The 22,481-nt window shown below is 38.2% G+C and overlaps 1 protein-coding gene across 4 annotated transcripts in view; it reads right to left on the reverse strand.

Moving 5' to 3' along the window:
* NELL1 (neural EGFL like 1) overlaps nt 1–22,481 on the reverse strand; it is a 934,168-nt gene that overhangs the window by 462,471 nt on the left and 449,216 nt on the right. For all 4 annotated transcript variants that reach the window (XM_025356163.1, XM_025356162.1, XM_025356161.1 and 1 more), the window contains one exon: nt 13,567–13,692. In XM_025356163.1, coding sequence (XP_025211948.1) covers nt 13,567–13,692 — 126 coding nt within the window. The remainder of the gene's footprint in view (nt 1–13,566; nt 13,693–22,481) is intronic.

The raw sequence follows: 22,481 nt of genomic DNA on the forward strand, positions 1-22,481 counted from the left end.
ACTAGAAAAACTTTTTAAAATTTTATTAAACTTGCTATTTTCTTTACATGTCTCTCTGTGTGTTGCAAATTCCCTCTAAGGAAATTTCCTGAGTGCCAAAGACTCCATCCTGGTGTCCAACCTAGACCAGGCTTCTTTGAAAACAATTTGTCCTATGACCACCCTTAAGGACTAACTAGATGCCAGCCAGCAGAGCTGATAAATGCCAAAAAGTGTTTGTAGTTTAAGGGGCTTCCCTTCTCAGGGAACAAAATTAAATTTTTAAAGGGAGCTAACAGAGCACATTCCAAAGCTCTGTTCTACAGCAACTCACAAACTAATGACTCTAGGAATGTGGTGTTTCTCTTGAATTAAAGGAATGTATTCCTTGCTAGTTATAAACTGTTTTGAAGTCCACTTTACACTACATCATCTCCTTCTTAACTCCTGAGCCGAAAGCATCTGACTCCAAGATCATCTTCCCAGAGAACCTGAACACTGTCTACATAGCCTGGACTTCTCAAGCCAAGCGGCCTTCCAAATGTATCTTAAGGTGCCCTGGTGTCCTTTTAAGTGCTTTAAGAGCTACTTATTAAGGAGAGGGAGAAGAAGGGAATATGGTGAACAGGTCTTAGGGCTTCAATATTGAGTACCACCTAGGACTCAGTCATTGGGTTGGGTTTTCTTTCACATGATCAAACCTTAAAACCCAATCGTCTTTCTCAGTGTTATAAACTGAGGTATGCAGCACTTAAAGAATCTGCCCAAGACTCCAAAGCTTGTAAGAGGCAGAGCTATGGGTTAAATATGGATTCACTTGGTCACAAGTCCCAAGCTATTTCTTTCTAACAATGGCTATTGCTTGCTGAACACATTGCATTAGCATTTTTATTTATTTATTTATTTTTTATTTCAATAGGTTTTTGGAGAACAGTTGGTGCTTGCTTACGTGAATAAGTTCTTCCGTGGTGACTTCTGAGATTTTGGTCTGAATGCACCTGATCTCATCCACATTCACATTTTAAAGACATTTTCAAAAGAGCTCTGATGGAGTTTATATTTGAACTTCTGGAGTTACACGGCCTGCTATCCTATCCTATCTTCGAGCCTATGGAGTTACAATGTTGGTTTTCCTGTCTCTGCTTCACCACCATCTAGCCTACAGCTGTAGACAAGTTCCTTAACCTCCCACACCTCAACATAGATTCTTCATGTGCAAAGGTAGTAACGGCTAACAGTTATTGAGCATTTACTCTGTGCTGAGCTCTCTTCCAAGCACTTTACAAATATTCTCTCATTCACTCCTTGTAAGATTCTAGAAAGAAGATGTGTCCATTTCCCTGAAGATGATTTGAGTTGGTCCTATGAATAAATGCCCTACTTGGGGCAGAAACCCAGGCCTGGCTGATTCAGAGCCCTATATTCTTCCCATTTCTGCACAGGTAACCTCTAGTTCACATTGTAGATCAATAAAAATGGAGATGGATCTATTTCTCAAGCACCAGGCACCCAATTACTTCTCAATGCACTCCCACCTAACATCAAATTCAAACCCTTTCAGACACCCGTGGAAGGGTAGAAAACATTTCCTCTCTAGCAGTTAGTAATAAATGTCCTTTCTCCTAGTACCAATGCTCTTTCCCATGGCATTTAATGCCTGTAACTCACAATTTAGAACTCAGTTATATGCCTGATAAAATTATTCTACTTAAATGTAAATTTTATGTCTCCCAAAGAGACCATAATCTCCTAGAGGTCAGAAACCATATCTTACAGAATCATAGAATTAGAAAGGTAATAGTTTGTAAAATAATTCTTTTTTTTTTTAAGAAGCTGAACTCTCTTCAAAAGAAACATTATTTAGAATCCAAGTTATTCTGACTGAAAACCATTGAGCTAGTTAAACCTTAATCTTTCAAAGTCCAAGAAAAATGTTGACATGATGACATTCAGAGAGCTGGTGGTAGGGGGAAGACTGGAATGTATGTTCCCTGATTCTCTCATTCAGTGGTTGCTTTCCTATGAAAATACTGGATCTTTTCAGGCTCCCCTCAGTATCTCTCTTTGTCTTGGCCCTAATCCAGAAAAATCTGGACCAACTGCCTTGTTTCTGAAAACCCTTCATAAAACCCTTCATCTGATAGTGGTAGGACCCCACTATCAGATCAGCTGCCAGGAAGAAAACAGCATCTGAAATCTGTCTGAATGTTTTCATTCTCCCAAAACTCATGTTAAAATCCTAACCTGGTTAGGATTAGGTGATGGTATTAGGAAGTGGAGCCTTGGGTGTGATTAGGTTATTAGTTCCCTTATAAAGGAGACCCTAGGGAGATCTCTCACTCCTTTCATCATGTGAGCACACAGTAAGAAAACATCATCTGGCCAGGCACAGTAGCTCACGCCTGTTGGGAGTTCGAGACCAACCTGACCAACATGGAGAAACCCCGTCTCTACTAAAAATACAAAATTAGCTGGGTGTGGTGGTGCATGCCTGTAATCCCAGCTACTCGGGAGGCTGAGGCAGGCGAATCGTTTGAATCCGGAAGGTGGAGATTGCGATGAGCCGAGATCGCACCATTGCACTCCAGCCTGGGCATCAAAAGTGAAATCCATCTCAAAAAAAGAAAAAAAAAAAAAAGAGAGAGAAAAACATCATCTGCCCTCACCAGACACCTAATCTGCAGGCACCTTGATCTTGAAATTCTTAGCCTCCAGAACTGTGAGAAAGAAATTCTTATTGTTTATAAGCCACCCAGTGTCAGGTATGTCATAACAGCAGCCTGAATTAAGACAGCACCGTAATTGCAAGTAGCCTTCAGCTGCCATATTGGCCATGCAGATTCTCCAGGAACATGAAGCAAAGCCATTGCTTTTAATCGTTTTAGTTCAGAACTATATGTCACAAAAGATGAAAGACATTATCCCTACCAGGTCATAAATATATATTTTTTTTAATTTAGTGAGGTAACATTTAGGAGACTTTGGGGAAAAAAAAACTCAGTGTCACCTTTGTCTAGCATTTTCTGCTTTCTAATACTTTGATAACACTTTTTTCATAATAATATGTATATAGGTTCACTGCCTTATATTTCTTTCTACAGAAAATTCGGAAAATATAGAGAGTATAAAGAAAAAGTATCGTGTTTAATCATTCACTCAGAGATACCCTCTGTTCCCTGTTTATTTGGGAAGGAGTGTGAGGATATTTCCTGTCTGTGTTTCTATGTGTCTGTGCTTGCATGTGTATGTGCATATGTATTCATACATATTTTTTATTTACTATTTGAATTGGAAAATAAAACACATACTTGCTTAAATCTTATTATATGATGAGACTTTTCCATTGACACATATTCTTTTAAACATTATTTTGATATGCATTATATTCTACTATATGGATAGATTGTCATTTATTTAATTGAATTTTCATTAGTTCATATTTAGGCTGCTTCCAGTTTTTTTCTTACAAATAATAAATGGAATAAATGGCCACAACGAAAATTTTCTTACATAAATAATTGTGACTGATTGTTTTCTTAGGATAAGTTACTATAAACAAACATTTCTAGGCCTTTGGATACACGCTGTCAAATTAACCTCAGGAAAGGTTGTATCAATTTACATTCCCATCAGTGATGTATGATAGTGCCAATTTCCCGATCCTTCTCCAGAAAAGGGTGACTGACATATATGTCTATCTATATATGTGTATCTATATATCTACACAGATAGTCACATACATAAATTTAGTATAACTGCTCTCTAATTTTCATTTTAATTTGCATTTCTTTTGATTAATCCTAAGCTTGAAACATGTTTTCAAAGCTGTTAATATACTCTAACAATTGTGGATCTACACACACACAAACACACACATACACACGCAGGCACACACATCTTCCTTGAAAAAGGAACCCACATTTTGTTTAGATGTAAGTTATCCAAGTACTACAAAAGAAGCTGGGATCTGCCCAAGCCTCAGGCAATAAATCTTGATTCTATTTATCTTTCTAAGGTATATTTTATGAATAGGTAGGTCAAATTATTTTTGTTAAAGAGACATGAAAACTAATCTGTTGGGATAAGGTTTTTAATAAAGTTATTCTTATTTTTAAAAAGGGGCTGTGAAAAGGGAAATCTCTTTCCCCTTCTGACTTTGGGACATGGTTAAGTCAGGATTTAATGCTTGGAGTAACTTCCCCATTTTGAGACCTTGAGGGGACCTAGATCAAGTTCCAAAACTATCATGCTGAAAATAACCAAGTAAAAAGTTAGAAAGAATCTGTGTCTCTGAGGATTTCATGGAGCAGCTGAATTAACTAATTCTGAAAAAACAAAAAAACAAAAAAACAAAAAAACTGTACCCACAGTCATTGCGTTATATAAGAATTTGTCATTTAAGCCAGTTGAGTCATTTGATGTTATTCTGGGTTTTTTTTTTTTTTTTCATTCTTTCAGCTAAACTCACTCAAACTGATATACATACACTGTGTCACTTTATCCTTTAACAACTCTGTGAGGATGTACAGTGAATACTGATGAAGAAGCAGAGAATTTAAATGGCTTTCTGATTCACAAAGTAAATAAGTGACATACTCAAAGCTTGCAACCAGTAGAATTTATACACTAGACTTTAACCATGAGAATTTATAACTTTCATTTTGGCCAAAGAATAGTTAGTATATATTCCCAATTATCTTAGCAAAAGAAAACAAAATCTTAAGACACTTCATTATACTTCTAAAAACTATGGAAATAATGACAGCAGATAGATTAGATAGATAGATAGATAGATAGATAGATAGATAGATAGATAGATAGATAGATAGATAGATAGATAGATAGACAGACAGACAGATATGCATGTACCATGTCTTTAAGATAGAAATAAAGAATAAAAGATAAAACTCTGGTTGTTAAAGAGAAATGTCCATTCATTGTATGACCTGAATGTGGATAGAGTGAAGCTGCAAGACCGGCCTCAACAATTTTGTAAGCGCTAAAGCATCCTTAATCAAACTCCTTCTTTACGAGAAAGCCTTATTGTGATTCTGAATGCATAAATCTAACAATAGAGTGTACAGAAATATTAACAAGGCTTTTATGATGAATTTGGGTCAAGGGCAACACAGTACTTAATAGGTTTGTTCACAAACACCCTAGGGGCAAGCTCCATCATTGATCCTGGTTGTTCTGCAACAGCCAAAGTGGTTCAGGTCCTTTATAACACATGCAGGAATAAAAAGGAACTCCCACTTAAACCCAACAAAACAATCAAACACTGGACATGTCTTTCAGACTTATTTTCATCATGAAATTTCAAGGTAAATGAGCTTTGATAGTCTCCCTAAGATATATGTGCTGGATTTAATAAACCCTAACATTATTTTAATACTACTATCACTAAATGAAATAAATATGTGGTCTTTGGCTTTTCCAGTACCACATATAGAAAACTAAAATTGGTATGGAAAAACAAACTTTCCATGAATTTTTAAACTACAGTCCCTCTTTAGAGGGACCTCTTAATTTTTTTTCTGTTTTGTTCTTTTATTGACTTCATTTTTTGTATATGTGATAGGTTGAGAAGTCCAGTCACAAAAGTGTTTGTACAAGTGATGAAAGTTTCTATAATTTCTTCAATTCAACTTGAATGGTTGTGAGCTCCTATTCTTCTGAGATAGTGGGGTCAATGAAATGTCTCAGTCATTTTAAGTGTTCCCCACTTCTATTAGGCTCTATCATGACTCTAGAGGACCTCCAATAACCAAGGCATTGGCCCAGAAGCAGCAGCCTAGTCCTCAGCCCATGGAACACAAAGGTCACCATGGATGTGCTCCATTTGACTTTAGGGCTCTTTCAGGCACTGCAGCAGCAACGTCATAGTTAAAGATTCAGCATCTTCCCACGAGGCCCCATCTACAGAGGTACCTCACAGCCATTGTCTATCCAGTGACTTATACATCTCGGAAGTGCAGCTTTGGAAGCAGGACCCTTCCTCCAGGAACCATCCAAGTCCCTGCTTCATGACTTCCTGAACTCCACATTTCTCACCACCAGTTCAACGGAATCTTTTTTCTCGTTTACAAAATACAGTGGGCAATTCATCTCCCTTCCCATTTCCCTCTGATATTCTCTCCATACTCCAACCCTCTCTGTTCTTCTGTTCTATGCTAAAGCAGTGGCTCCTGACCTTGAATGGACATTAGAATTACTTTTAAACAAGCCCACCAAAGCTGGGTCCCAACCCCAGACCAGGCCAAAATCAAAATCTCTAGGGACAGATCCCAGATTCCAAATGATTCTACCCTGAGGTGAGAACTGAGAATCTCTGCCCTAAAGAATTAGGATTTGGGAATCCTGCTTTTGGTACAGTAGCATTCCTCCGCTGAGGGCGCAGGGAAGGAAGGTAACAGAGCCAATTATCTATTTAAATGAAAGGAAGAAAAAAAGAGAGAAATTCCAGCCATACAAATCAAAACAATAGATGAATAACTATCATCAGACCTTCTAGGTTGGTTTTGAAATATGCAAAAGTAGCAATACGTGCTTTATTTTGACTTTTCTTGTTCAATATATCAATAAATAGTTTCTAGTTATTTTTAACAAGCAAAAAGTAGCTTTCATTCTATAAAGCATTTCATATAGCATATTTTTACTAAAGTAAAATAATCTAGAGGCCTGCGACCTGTTCATTCTTATAAATGTATCACCTCTTCTGAGACTGAAAGCCAAGCAATTGTCCTGTAACTTGTCCCTTAATGCTGCCAGACAACCAATGGTAAACAAGGACAAGCATTCTGACACAAGTACATGGTATAGGCTTGAAAGATAATGATGCTCGGTGGAAAATTTACCATTTTGCTCAATCAGGTTGGAGAACGTTCTGTTTTAGTTCCATTTCATGTGGCTCCGCTAAATGTGAAAAAATCAGATATATCATATTTGAAAATATTCTCTATTTCATCAATATAATTGATCAAAATAATAATAAAATTTCATCAAAAATATTTGTATAGTTCATCATGGGAGTAAAGCATATTCCAGAGACCTAGCCTGACATTCCTAACAACTAACTATTACTTTTAAGGCATTTAAACTGTTGTCTAACCTCTTTTCATTATAGTGTACTTAATTCAAACCATTAAATTAATAGGCTATTATATCTAAGTCTTTAAGTTTTCTCTGACTATTTCAAACATAAACTTCCTTTAAGGTTTCTTCCATGCCAATATCAAGAAAATAAAAATCCTTTTAGCAAGGTAATAGAGATCACATGGGATATTTGTTATCTCACTTGTTCCCTTTATTTCTTACCTTCATGGGAAGCTTTTGGCATAAAAATGAATGCTTACCCATTACTGTCAAGTATCTGTCTTATCGCTGCATGCTATTGTAAATCACAAATATCCTCCTTTAAAACTGCCTGCGTATCTAATGATAATGTCTTATCAAACAGCCAAAAACACGGGGAGTTTAGTTGGGGATAAATGAAAGTCAGAGGCCAATAAATCAAGTGGGTTGACTATTCCAAAACCCAAAAGCATATGGGGGAGAGAAAAACCCCTCCTCCCTGTAACACCTCCATTTCAGGGAACTCCTTCAGTTTCAAAATTCACAGAAGAGCAAGAGCAACTCAAGGATCTCTTACAAGAGACAAAGCAATTTCAATTCGCACAAAAATTCCAAGGCCAAAAACTCCCCCAAGTGTCAGAGGCCAAATGTTTTAGATTTCACCCTTCCAAAGGCCAAGGGAGACTTTCCTATAAAAAAGTACAGAGGTCCATATATAACACACAGTCATGTCAGCAAAACCCCAGTCCCCAGGGGGGTAATGATTACGTTACAGCACACTTTTAAGCTCTAGATAATTATTCTCAATGTTGAACTCTTAGAGCTTTATTATTCCATACATATAATCCTTTTTTTTTTTTTTTCAACTTTTAGTACGAAAAAAGTTGGGTAAGAGCTAAAATTTCCTGTTCTGTGTAATGTATTGCCTTTCTCCTCCATCATGCTTAGCATCCACTGTCTCAGGTGTAGACTTCTGAAAGGACCATGGCTGTCAGCACAGAATTGGGAAAGACTCTTTTGGTTTTCCTTCTTTAAAACTTGTCAAGTAGTAAAAACTTGTTTAACAGGGTTAAACATCTAATACTGAACTAAACTACTAAGATTTCAAAGAAGGACTGATTTGGCAAACGACATTTTGATCGTGAATGAACACTTGAGTTTTTTCATTTGAAGACACTGCCTAATTAACGAACCATGAACTCCCTTGGTCAGACATTATTTTTTAATAATCTTGGTGGCTATCTTTTATAACACTTGTGACAGATACTAACTGAATATTTCATACATAGTTAAATAATTAATTAATTAATCATCCAATAAATCAATGAATCACCAAAGCTGATATATCTTCTTTAAGTTTAGGCTCCCGATTTTTGGTTTAATAGAATTTTTCAGTATGACTACTGATTTCTAAAAAGTAAGTAGCATAGCTAAATGATATAAAACAGCAAAAGAAAGGAAAAAATATGACCTTGACATGGTTATAAAACCAACTGAACAGTGTCAGCAGGTACTGATTGATTTGAGAAGAGACTAGAATGGTCTTTGGAAATAAAGAATGTCAATAATGGAAATGCTATATCAGAATCCTGAGTCAAATAAAGGAATGCCTTTAGGCCTGTCAACTTCTCCAGGTAAATTATCATCTGGCAATGAAACATCTGAACAGACATTTTATGGTGGCAGATATCTGTCATACACCTCATCTATTCCACAGGCAAATGACCACTTAGGGAAAGAAGTCTTCTTTGCCAATAAAAAAATGGCAGAGATTATGGGTGGGGACATAACATATCTTGGAGAGTACAGAGCCCATTTTGTCTAACAGGCTTATTTTCACGACACAAAGTAAATGTCAGCATTCCAAAGACTCGAGCTTACTATGTAGTGTCTAGTGTCTAATGAAGGTCCTTGAATCTGTCCTAGAGGCTCTCCTCTCTCCTATCTCCCATCCATACTTCTCATTGTAAATCCCTAACATAATCTAGCCATTGCATGCTAGCATGCCTCAGTCAATTCCCACAGCCCCCCATGGCTTTAAGAAAACATTTCAAACACTTCATCTTGACAATCAAGAGCCATTTTTCAATGTATTTTGCTTGCATTTCTATCATAGCACTTAATACAATGTGCCCATACTTTTTGAGAATACCTACATAGCTTATGAACTGCTGTTGAAAAAAGGTTATCCTAATCAACAGCTACTCATGTCAAAATAAACTATATTTGTTGGCAATGTGTTAGTATCACTCACTATAGTAGGCATGGGTACCATTTGCCAAATATTTCTGGTTCTCTACCATTCCAGGCATGAGGTAGGACAGTATTTTCTCATCCCTTTGTGGTTGGATGGAACTAGTGACTAGTTCTAATCAATGAGTTGTAAGTAGACATGATTTGTGTCACTTCTTGGTCAGTACATTTAATGGCTGATGGAGGGCCTGCAGGATCTCTTTTCCCTGTCTTGGTGACTGGAAATGTTCACCACAGTGACCATTCCAACAGCTGGCATCCCAAAGTGAGTATGATATGCAGAACATCTCTGTTGATCAGGGATAGACAAATAGCATAAGCAAAAAATAAAATTTATCTTAAGTTACTTATATTTAGAGCATCCTACAGAATGTTCTGAACATCCTACAGAACATCCTACAGAACATCCTATCCTTACTGTTAAAAGTGCTATGATAAATACTTTCACATATATTAGTTGACGTTCACTATAACCTGTGGGTAAGACAGATGTGAGCAATATTTTATAAATGAGATTTTCAAAAGTGAAGAATTTGCCCAAAGTCAAGTAGCTTTATGCATTATTTCATTGAACAAATATTTACTGAGCACTGCTTTTTGCCAGGTAATATTCTCTGTAGTCAAGGTATAGTAGAGAACAAAAGGAAAAAGTTCCCTGCTCTCAGAGTTTACGTTCTAGTGGAAAGAGACAAATAAAAGAATCATTTATAAATAAGAGAATTCCAGATAATAATATGCATTACTCAGAGAATTAAAATCAGGTGGTATGACAGAAAAAACAGAGTGGCTATTTATATTGACCATGGAAAGCCTCTCTGAGGCTTAGGCTAAGAGGTAAATGACAAGAGAGCTCAATACACAAATACGAAGAGAAAAAAGACTTCTATAAAAGGGCAAGAGTTCATGCAAAGGTCTTAACAAACAGAAAAAAAGCTTGTTACATGGAGAAAAAGACAAAGGTCAGAATGGCCATGTCATAATGGACAGGGAAAGAAAGGGTACAAGACAGAAGGGAAAGAAGGAAAACCACATAGGGTTATACATTGAAATAAGAAATAGGGATTTGATTTCCATGTAATGAGACACTAGATCAAAGTTTTAAGTACAATTGTATGACTTCTCTTTTTTAAAAAAAAAAAAATTGCTCTGTCTGCTATGTGAAGAATGGGTTACGGTGTAACAAGACTGGAGCAGAAAGTCAAATGTGATGGCCAGGGCTGTTAATAGGGGATAAGATGTTAATAGGGGATTTAGACAGAAGTGGACAGACTTAGGACAAGATGTAAAGGGTAGCATCAACAAGACAAAAGCATGGATTGAAAGTGGAGGGGTGATCAAGTGTAACCCCTCGGGAGAGGAAGGAGTTATTTCTAAATTTTTGGTTAGAAAAATTGGGTAGATGGTGCTTCTGCTGGAATGGGAGAAATTGGGAGAAAAGGAGGTTTGCAGAAGTGGAAAGAAATCAAGTTCTGTCTTATCCATGTTAAGCATGAAATTCCTACTAAGCATCTATGTGAATATGTCAAGTTGAATATATAATTCAGAAGTTCAGGAAAAAGACTGGAACTGGAGCAATAAATTTAGGAATTGTTGACATAAAGATAATATTAAAGGTCTAAGATTGATGAAGGCATCTAAAAAGAACCTATAGGTAAGCAGGGGAAGGGACCAGGGCAGAACCCGCGGGTACTGTAACCTTTCAGATGTCAGCAGCAGAAGAATAGCTGGGGACACTGGGCAGGAGTGACAAGTGACAAAGAGGGAAAACCAGGAAATAGGATGGCACAAAAGCCAAGGAAAAAAGTGTGCTTTAAAGAGCAAGGTGTGGTCAGCCCTGCTAAATGCTGCTGAGATAAGAACATTGGATTTAGCAGAGTTCATATATGACCTTGATAAATGTAGCCTCTGCACAACGGTGAGTATGGAAGTCTGACTGGAGAGAAGTGAGGAGCATATGTGAGCTGAATAAATGTAAGGTGAGGACAATAACCACAGGCAAATTAAGAAGTTTTGTTGTGAGGAAAAGCAGAAAAATAGGGCAGCAGGTTGAAAGGAATCTGGGATCAAAAGAAGGCTTTTTAAAGAAAAAAAATCCTCACCTATTTTATGACCTATGAAAGTCCACAGTCCCCAACAAGATTTCTGAAATTCCTGAGAGGAGGCAGTGATGATAATGATGTGTGTGTGTATTAATAAGTGTATGTTGGTGAGGGCAGCAGAAAGAACTGTAACAATGGTTACTCAATAACGGTTACCTCTGTGGTCCCCACATCCTAATCGCACTGGTATCCTTTCTGTTGTCCACCATGTTAACTTACATTCTAACAGGAGAGGGAGGGCAGTTCTCATGAGGCATTCAGGGTGGGAAGACTTTATTGAAGATTTGAGGGTAATGAGGAAAACTCACATAGCATACTGTATGGCAAAGCAATAAAAAAACCTCACATAAAATATTTCTTCTCTTAAAAATCCTTTCAGCTATCCTACTATTGCATGGTTTTCACCAGCCCTCTGTCCTCCACAGCACCGAGCCTTCTGCTCTCCGACTGGTTCCTCTCCCCTCCTTTCTTTCTCTCTTTTGTTCTGTCTTTTGTGTTCCCTCTTAGGCACACACACAACAAAACAAAAAAAAGTGTGTGTGTGTGTGTTTGATGTAGACTTTTCCTGCAGAGGTATTATTTACTCTTTTCTGTGTAGGAGGGAGAAGGGCCCTTGGGTGCCCACTGATACCCGCACCGTTACCTTTTATTCCAAACAATGTATTTCCCTTTCTAAAAGTAATTCTGGAGCTAGTTCTTAAGATAATACATTTTCCATCTTGTTCCATATATAAACCACCAGACACAGCACCTGTCCTATTAAGGCATTCGACAAGTGCCAGCTCTTGCCTTCTTTCCTCAGTGAGGAAATCCGAGCACAGACAAGTATTCTGATAGAATTTCAACAAGGTCTTCCACACAGCAGGGCCTTAATTAATGTTTATTGAGTTGCATAATGTGGTGCTCTTGGGCTAGGAGGACATTCACTAGCTTCTTCTAATAGGGTTAAAAGAAGTTAAGAGCTGCATTTACTATTAAGAACAGAGTGATAGGCCCTGTAACTTTACAGCTTTTTAGAAAGTGTTTGTTTATTGATCCAAAAAATTTTGATCCTTTAAAACACTGAAATCCTAGCACACTATGTTTATGCAGTCTCTCTCTTCCTTTCCTAGGAATATTAATTATAATATGTAAAAGACAGATAAATGAGATTTGACCTTATGTGGTCCTCAGAAACCTGCATCAATCTCAACTCTCCAGTCCTTCACCCAAAGAATGGTAACTTACAAATATACATCACTGGCAAAGAAATTTGGACACACTAACATGTGCCCTTAACTTCTGTGACTTTTTGCACTTCTGAAAAGGTCATTCAGGAAAAAAAAGTACATTTAAAAATAGCAGTATTATATTCTGGGTAAACAATCCAGTTTTTATATGCCAATGCGATTGGAACAAAGAGAAAGATGCCCAAAAGTTACAACATGATTGAAACGTTGGGTTCAAGGGACCCTTTGCTTATAACTTGCAGATTGGGTATTTAAACACATTTGGTCCAAGAGAAGAAAGACTTGGAATCTTCCACCACCCTTATCCAATTTACTATTCATGTCTGTATGCACATGATTGAAAATATATTGGAAAGCCAAACCAAATGCCCCATAAAACCAGCACTACTCCAACAGAGTCAGTGACCACTTTAGTGCTAAGGGATATAGGAAGAAGCGGGACACAGACAATAAGCATATATTAATTAAATATAGTTTTGACTGGCTCCCATAAACCTAAACTTTGACCACCAAGTGCTCCCTGTCACTTCCTTAAATTTCATCCTTGTCTTTCCCAGTGGGAACAAAGTACATTTTCTTATCTACAAAAACATCTCATCATGATGAAATGAAAATAATTGAGACTTTCTATTTTTAGAACTAGTATATCTAACTCCCTCAGTGTTACCATAGGCAACTGAGACTTCAGTTTCAAATCACATACCCGTGTATGCGAGCACACACACACAGGCAGAAATATTGGGAGTGGAAATCAATTATGCTGACAATTTTTTTATTATTGCTTTTTTCTCAAATGGTGGGGGTGAAATAATAAAGAGAAGAACTATTTAGGTAAAAATAGCACTTTGTGCACTCAGAATTAAATGTAACAACACAGACATGGTACAGAGAATGGATGAATTAGAAAAACAACACTGCTTCTTAAAGCTCACCTGTACAAGAGAAGTCATCCACACGAATGTATCCTGGGACACAGTCACAGCGATATAACCCAGGAAGGTTGACACACACAGTATTGGCATGACAGTAATGCATCTTAGCTGCACACTCATCAATATCTGAAGGAAAAGAAAATTAAGATCATGGTTAGTAAAATAATGGAACAAGAGTGTAATCATTTTGCAGATAAATTACAAAAGGTGAATGTCCACTGAAGCCAAGAGAAAAAGTAACATGCATTAAACACAAAAGCTTAGGTGAAAATTCAGCTTGGTGCATTAGATCCCATCCTGAGCTGAAAGTGTTTCTAGAACGATGCATGGTGAGACAAAACAGGTAAGAGTCCAAGAAGTATGAAGACTGAATTTACAACTATTAGTTTCTTACCAGGGAGAATACTCTTTTTAAATGTCCAAATTCAAGGAGTTCTGTGTCCACGAAGTTGATATCAATGAATATTTATTAGGTGTCCACAGTACATGGTGTAGCTTTTATCAGAGGGATCAAGGGAATCCAGTCCTTCTCTGCTTGTATGTCTCACTAAGACATGCTTCAATCCATATGCTACAAAATGATGGTGTAGCGAGTTTCTCCCATGTTGTACTATGAATACAGACAACTGCTGTTGCCTGATGCAAATTAATGTCTCTCATCCTTTGACCTGGGGCTCCTCCCCATGTGATAGAATAATGAGCTGATTCAACAAAAGATCTTGTTCTTTTTGGGATGGAGTTCAGAGCATCACCTGCTTTCTCATAAAAGTTCATGATAGGGATTAAAATAACCTACAGCCTTAAACACAGAGTTTAGCCTTTTCTGGAAATTGTTTTCAAACATAGATTTATGTTCCCTTTTACTCAGACTGCTTGTGTGTGATGGTTAGAGAAAGAAGGATATGAGTACATCATGGGAATCCAAGATAGAAAATGTGAGCTCTAGTTGTGGTTCTGCTGATTAATAGCCTATGACTTGCATTCAACTACTCTGGGTCCCAGTATCCTCATCATTTTATTCCAATGGTCAAGTCTGAACCCAATGTTTTGGATCTGTAAAGACATTATCTAATTCAATCCTTATGCAATCCCATGAGCAAAATACAAACACTACTCCCATTTTATAGTCTAGAAAACTGAGGCTTAGAGAAGTTAAATATCTGGCACAAAGTCATCCTGTTAGAACATGCTAGACCTGGGATTTGAATTCAGAAGTTATTTACTATGATTTACTTCATGAAAGCTTCTTGAAAATGGTGATTAGTCAAATATAGTATTTCTATTACAATAATCATTGGAGCTTTAATATTATTAACGTATAGAAGCTGAGGATAAAAATGGCTACATTGAGTCACTAGGAAACTCATCAATCTATTTATTTTAAAAGAAAAGTAAGTTGATTTATTTCCGAATAAAATACATTGAAATAACATCAGATTGTTTTCAGAGTTAAAGATCTGACAGCCTATAAATAAAAGTTATTGTGAGGTCATTGAGATCTGAGAAGGAGACCCACAGTTAGCAAGACTTTCATAACTAATAAATAAGAACAAAACACCAGAAATCAGTGAAATAATTCAGGCAATCAACTTCCTGCAGGCCAATCACTATCTCAGAGGTTGCTTCCTGGGGAACTCAACTTGTACCAAGAATCCTGATGAAGGCAAGGAATTATTACAGTCAGACCACTGGAGTCCAAGAGCTGGAAAACTAAAAGAAGGAGTCATAGAGTAGTGTGGTGACATTAAGATTTTGGAAGTGATTTAGTTATCGTTGCTTATAAGGTCTTTGGTAGGACTATGAAAGGCCAGGTGAAAACAGGCATAACAAGTGAGAGGTTGGAAACAAGAAGAAAACCCAGGTAATAGAGAGAGCTGCTTGACATTAGTGTGATGTTATAAAATATCATCAGTTTTCCTCTCTCTGGGCACATAGCACAATTGTATTTCCCCATCCTTTTCAAATTTAAGCATGGTTTAAATTAATCTCATGATTGATCATGAAATCTAAGTGGAAGCAAATCACTTCTAAGTGGAAAGATTAAGAGCCAGCATCCAGTTTACCACATTTTCTTGTTTCTGCCTTGTAACCTATAGAAGTAAAGACAAGGAGACTCTTTCAACCTGGGCCCCCAAGTGAGGAGCAAGCCACCAGGCAAGCACCATATACATGTTGCATGAGCTAGAAATATGCCTTTGTTGACTTAAGCCACCATGCCTTCCCTGACTGGTGCAGAGAATGACTATAAAAGTTATCTCAAAAAAGGATATCATTAAGCTTCATCTTGAAAGATGAACAAGAATTCATCAGGTAGAGAATGAAGGCAGGGAAACTATAGAGGCTAAAGTTTTCATCTGTCGAGTTAGAAATGGAAAGAATCATTTAGTCATGTACATTCAAAGAACATTAGTTAGCCTTCTACTAAGCCCAGAGGCAGAGTGATGAACAAAATGCCACACAGACCTCACAGATGGGCAAGGCATTGAGTGAAATGTGTAATAAATTCTACCAAGGATGTGAGATCTTTCAACAAGGGGAATCTGACCTACTCTGAGAGAGTAAGAGAAGGATTCTCTATGATAGTGATGGTTCATCTGAGACATGAAACAGAAGTGAAACAGGCCCAGGGAAGAGGAATAACCTACTAGACAGAAAAGAATGTTTGAGAAGACTTCGTTACAAAAAGGAGCTTTGCCTATTTGAAATGAAACTGGAAAAATAAGCTTGGGCCAGATCCTGTGTGGACATTAGTGTGCTGTTCATAAAATATTACCAGTTTTAGATTCTGCCAGGCCTTGCGGGCCATGTGAAGGAGCTCAGACTTTCATCAGGGTAGTAACACAATTCAATTTCTCTGTTTTTAAAATATCACTCTGGCTGTAGTGAAGAGAATTGATTGGAGCAGGGCACGCTGAAGGCTAAATCATGTTGGTATTTTACTCACACAGATACAGCCACACTGAACTCCATCTCACTCTGCTGGGATGCCCAGCCATCCTTTAAGATGAGAAACTAGTCAGGACTTGCCTTAGAGGCAATTCAATCTTCAGCCCATGGGCCACAGCTGCCAACTAGCCTCCTGACTGCAATGAATGTTTCCCTGTCATGAACCCTTGTCAACATCTCCCAGAGAAACCTCCTGGCTCATTTCCCTTAGGATGTCACCAAGCTGCTGAGAGGCCTCCGCCTCATCTAGATTTAAAGGAGTTACTTGGCTATAACAGCTTATTTTGAATCAAACTAGCCAAGCTATTTCCTTGTTTCATAAGACTCCAAGGCCCTGAATAAAAATATTTTCAAAAATCAGACAAGGGATGGTTAGAAAACCCCAGTGAGAATATTTCACATGGATTTAATCCAACCCTTGCTCTCTACATATCATTGAGACCCCGTGCCCACACATCCCTGCTGCTCTGCTGATGTGTTTTTGAGTAAGTTTTGTTTTCAGTTTATACCATTAGTAATTTCAGCTCTTGTATATCTAATAATTTCCTGGTACTAGTCCAGAAAAAGCACCGTAATAAAGATGAAAAGTTGATGAATGTACCAGAAAATTAAACTGTCACAATCTTGCCTTCGTTGCTTATTCTTTGTCATGTAACCACCAGATATAAAAGCTATCTTATGGTAAAAATGGTGGGGAAAGGAGAGAGAAAGTGAAGTGGAGTAATCCAGCTGACTCTCTTGAGACAAGAAGATAAAAGAAAGAAAGGAATTGGCAACTCTCATGGTTTGGGGATGGGAACAGGGGATGGAATGGCAACACGTTTGCCAAAAGATTGCCTCTGCATCCTCAGGGAAACACACAACCCAGAAGACACTTTCAGTAGGATTTAAGGGTGTTTCAAAAGCAAATCTGATTGTAAACAGAGTCAAAAAAGAATTAACATCTTTAGAGAGCTGGGCTATCCTGAGAAAACAATCTTCAGAAACAGTGAACAATTGAGATTTTATAAATGAGCCTAGGACAAATGCTGCTTTTTGTTCACAGAAAAAAGGCTCTGAAGGGTATTGAATAACTACAAAACAAAAATTGTAAGTCCCTAATGAAAGAACAAATGGACATTTAAAGAGAGAAACTGAGTTGGACCAAAGCTATGAGTATGCTACCCACAGGCTTGTAATGCAGTCTGACCTTTGCCCAGGTGGCAAGAGTGCTCTCCTGAAGCAGCTATCTTGAGCAATGGTCATATTCATCCAGAAGCCAGGAGACAAGAAGAGGCTAAGCCTGAGGCTGAATCTCAGAGTGGAAGTTGAACATACACAAATCCAGGCTCACGCTAAAAATCTGAATCAGTCCAGAAAGCTTTGCTAGGAAGAACCACAGTTAACCTGACATCTACTGAAAGGATGAATTATTTTAAAAGCACATTGTTAGGCACAGGCTGATACCAATATTCTAACAGTCTATAGTACATACCTTATAAAGGAAAACTAGGAACAGCCCCTGGCAATTGGTAAATACCCAACAAATATCTGCTGTTTTTTCAATATCAAGCACTATGCTAGGTATTTCATATGGAGCATCTCATCATTCCATTTATCTTGACTACTTGTGGTAGGTATCTCCATGCCACAAAACTGAGGCTCAGAGATTATCAGGTCACTTCACTTGCCCAAGTACAAAATCAGTAAGCATAGAAACCTGAGTCTGAATCCAAACAATATGACCCCAAAGTTGTCATTGTTCTCACTGTGCCAGTTTTAGCACTCGATAACATTTTGATGCTATGATTATGTTAGCTGTAGCTGATGTTTATGACTATGATTATGTTAGATGCATCACGATGTATATGGAAACAAATAGATCTCTAAATTCTATATCCGTGTGCAAGACCATTCATGACATTTGTTCTGGCATTACATTCTCCGTTAAAATGGCAATTCTGCTCCGTGCATCACTGCTTCCTTGGCTCTTTTAAGTCAAATCCTTATACTTTCACACTTTAGGCTCCAGTGACCCAAGGCCCCAACACAGGCAGAAGCATTTTGCTCCCAGCTGGAACTCACAGATTGACACGGCCTCTACTCATATTGCTTGAGACTATAGAATTAGAAAGGAGTAAAAGAGTCCTAAGGTTTTTATTATTAAGTATTATTAGAGAAACATCTATAAGCCCCATTGCAGCATATATCATCTTGAGTATAATGGGGCTTAAATTGCGATTCATTCATATAAATGGCTTGTCGCTTTTGAAATATTAGAGCTCATTTTCTGGTGGTCTTTGGAGGTAATAAAGATACATGATTTACATCCCTCCCCAGGATGGTGCAATAGTTTGTTTTTGTTTTAAAAGGTATACTTATGGACTGTAAAATGAAACTTGATGTGGCATAATGATTCTTCACATATCACCAGGCTCCATCTGCATAAGAGTTCAGAACAAACACAGACTCAAATTTGGCATCATCATCATTAAATTAGAGTGCAGGGCCTGGGTAGCTGATAGAAGCAGATGCAAAGAATTCTCTTAATAAAATGGTACGATCTACTCAGACTTCTTCCATAAAGATTTCCTAGAAAAAGAACCCAGGGAGGGATATACTCAGGAGGGTTTAAAAGGCATGCCCCACTCCCTGTGTACATTTAAAAAGGAAAGAAGATCAACAGCTCTCGAGAACATGTTTTTGGTCAAGCACTCTATGCCTCTCATCACATTACTCCTAACCATCCCATGGACTGACATCATATACTACATGTAGAGTACCTAAAATTTCAACCAAGGTTCTTATGACTCCAAAGAGGATAGTTGTTCCACGCTAACTACTAGACAAAGAACACTGGATCAACAGTTAAGAGTCAAGTTCTATTCTTGCTTTTTCATTTAGCTAACTGTGGCACTGGGCAAGTCACTTTTCTTCTTAAGACCTTGGTTTTTCCCACATATACATTCAGGGAGTTGGACCAGAAACCATTTAGCCAACCATCGGTTCTAAAGTTCTTGACACAGTCAGGTCTTTTGTCCATATCATAGAAGCATGCTTCTGGAGTAGCTTCTCTTGGGCCACCCCCTCTTTTTGCAAGAGGAGCTTGCAGATGTTCCAGATGCCTTTCCCAAGATACAGGTCCGGGAAAATACTACTTAGATGACCCAAGCCCCCACCCTGTTTCTTGATAGCTGTGTCAACTGTGCTGACATCTCCCCTGAAAACTAAGAGCAACTAGGTTGAGCAAGCAGATATCCACACAGAAGCATAGCTCTTGGCAAGTTCTTCATGGACTGGTAAGATAACTTGCAGAGCAATTTAATCAGACTTGAACCTACTGACTTTGCAGAGATCATGAGCTATAAAAACACAGAGGTGTTGGCTAACTGGTTGGTATATTAGAATAATCACTACTTTCCCTTTGTGTCAAACTGATTTTTTTTTTAATTGGGCCTATCTATCTCTGATTTGAACTTTAAAAAATCTAGTGAGGTTTTAGGGCAGTGAAAATACTCTATATGATACTATAATGGTGGATTCAGGTTATTACATATTTGTCCAAACCCATAACATACACAACACCAAGAGTGAACCCTAAATGTATATTTTGGGCTTTGTGTAATTATAATATGTCAGTGAAGGTTCATCAATTGTAACAAATATTCCGCTCAGGTGAGGGATATTGATAATGGATAATAGCAGGAGGTATATAGGCAATCTCTGTGCTTTCGGTTTTGCTATGAGCCTAGAACTGCTCTAAAAATACTTTTAAAATTAAAAACAATAAAAACATTGAGGTGGATGAGATATATTCTTCTCTTTTTCAGATGAGAAAGTAAAGACCCAGAGAAAATTTCCAACTTACCCAAAGGAACACAGATAATCATTGCACTGGGAATAGAATCAAAGTCTTCTCATTCTGAAATTAGTGCTTTATCCAATGTTCCATGTTTTTCTATAATTATAGCGTCCTCCCTAAAGCAAGGGGGGAAAACCAAATGCCTATAGAACCTAGGAACACAAATACGTACAGAAGTCATGTAAAAAAAATATATATATGCAAATCATGTCCTTTCCCCAAAGAAATCAAGTCTTATTTCTCTTAATGCATAAAGCCCTCTCTCTCTCTCTCTCTCTCCCCCCCCCTTTCTCATTTTACTACTCTAAGAACAACAGAATGGATCTCTCTTATAAGAGAAAAAACACGATGCAAGGCCAATGGTAATAAAAACTGACACTTAACCCCAGTGGTAGAAAAACAATAGGAAGAATGTGGACTGTAGAAAACTGGAGCTCTAGTGAAACATTACCAGGAAGGTGTGATAAGAAACAGTGCTTATATAGTACTTTCTATGTACCAGGCAGTTTTAAGTGCTTTACATGGATTAACTCATTTAATATTCACACTCTATGAGGTGTATATTAGAATTACCCTCATGTTACAGATGAGGAATTAGAGGCATAGAAACATGCAGTAAATTGTCTAAGGTCACGTAGCTAGGAAGTAGAACTGGACTGCCAGGAGAGGAGTTCAGGCAGCACAACTCCACAGTCTGTATTGCCTCTCAGGAATTGTGGGCTATGTCTGTGATCTTTTTAGAGAAGGTGAAAATCTTAGCATTATTTTTTAAATATTGGCTTCATCCTTTTCTCCAAACATTTTGAACCAAGCAAAACATAGCTATCTATCAGATTTAATCCACGGAGGTCTGTGCCTTAAGGCATGTTGTCACGGGGAGCATTAGTGGGCCAAGAGGAGAGAGAAACAGAGAGAAAGAAGAAAGATGAAAGGAAGAAAGAGAGGGAGGGAGGGAGGAAAGAAGGGAGGGAGAGGGTGAATGAGGGAGGGAGGGAAGGGAAAGAATAAAGAAGAGGGGAGGAGAATAGGGGGAGGGGAGGGGAGGAGAGGGGAGGAAAGAGGAGAGGAAGGGAGGGGAGAGGAGGGGAGGGGAGGGTTGGGCAGGGAAGGGGAGAAGTGATGATATAGGAGTTAAGAAGAAATTATTTAGGAAGATAGTGAGGGTAAGGAAGTGCTTGGTAAGATTTTCCTTTTTATGAAAAGCAGCCCCCAAATCAATTTATTTTCTAACAAACAGCAGCCCATAAAATCAAGCTGCAGACATAGATAAGCAAGCTGGAAGCTTGCATGGGTGAATGCTGGCAGCTGTGCCAACAGGAAAAGGCTACCTGGAACCTAGGCCTGTCCAACATGGCGGCTCCATTTTCTCCTTTCCTTGTCAACCACATGCACAGTAGGGAGCAGGCAACATGGCAATGGCCAGGTAGAGACCCTATTTGCATAATAAAATATTAAGGTGTGGTGGCCAGCTTCCTTGAATGTGATGTAAATGCCACTCCTGGTTCAACCAGTCTTTTGGCCCTATGTAAATCAGACACTATCTCATCAAGCCTGTCTATAAAACACTATGCACTTTGCCTTGGGCAGAAATTCCCACTCTGGTGCCACTCTCTCTCTCTGCAGGAGAGACAGCTATTTCTCTTTTCTCTTTCTCTTGCCTATTAAACCTCCACTCTTAACCTCACTCCACATGTGTCCGTGTCCTTGATTTCCTTGGCATGAGGCAACAAACCTTGGGTATTTACCCCAGACAATGATCCCGCTTCAGTAAGACAATCTAGGGAGATGCCTAGATAACTGCTATGAACTGAATTGTGTCCCCCCAAAATTCATATATGGAAGCCCTACCTCACAATATGTTGGTATTTAGAGATGGTGCCCTTAGGAGATAATTAGGGTTAGATGAGGTCATGAGGGTGATGCTTTCACGATGGGATTAGTGCCCTTATAAGAACAGACATTTAGTGCTCTCTTTCTGAAGACACGAGGAAAAGGAAAGTCAGAGAGAGAGCGTTCACTAGACCCTGACCATGCTGGCGCCCAGACTATCAGCCTCTAGAGACATGAGAAAATAATATTTGTTGTGCAAGCCATCTAGTCTATGGTATTTCATTATGGCAGCTTGAGC

This window comes from Theropithecus gelada, chromosome 14 (assembly GCF_003255815.1).
Source record: "Theropithecus gelada isolate Dixy chromosome 14, Tgel_1.0, whole genome shotgun sequence".
Lineage (NCBI taxonomy): Eukaryota > Metazoa > Chordata > Mammalia > Primates > Cercopithecidae > Theropithecus > Theropithecus gelada.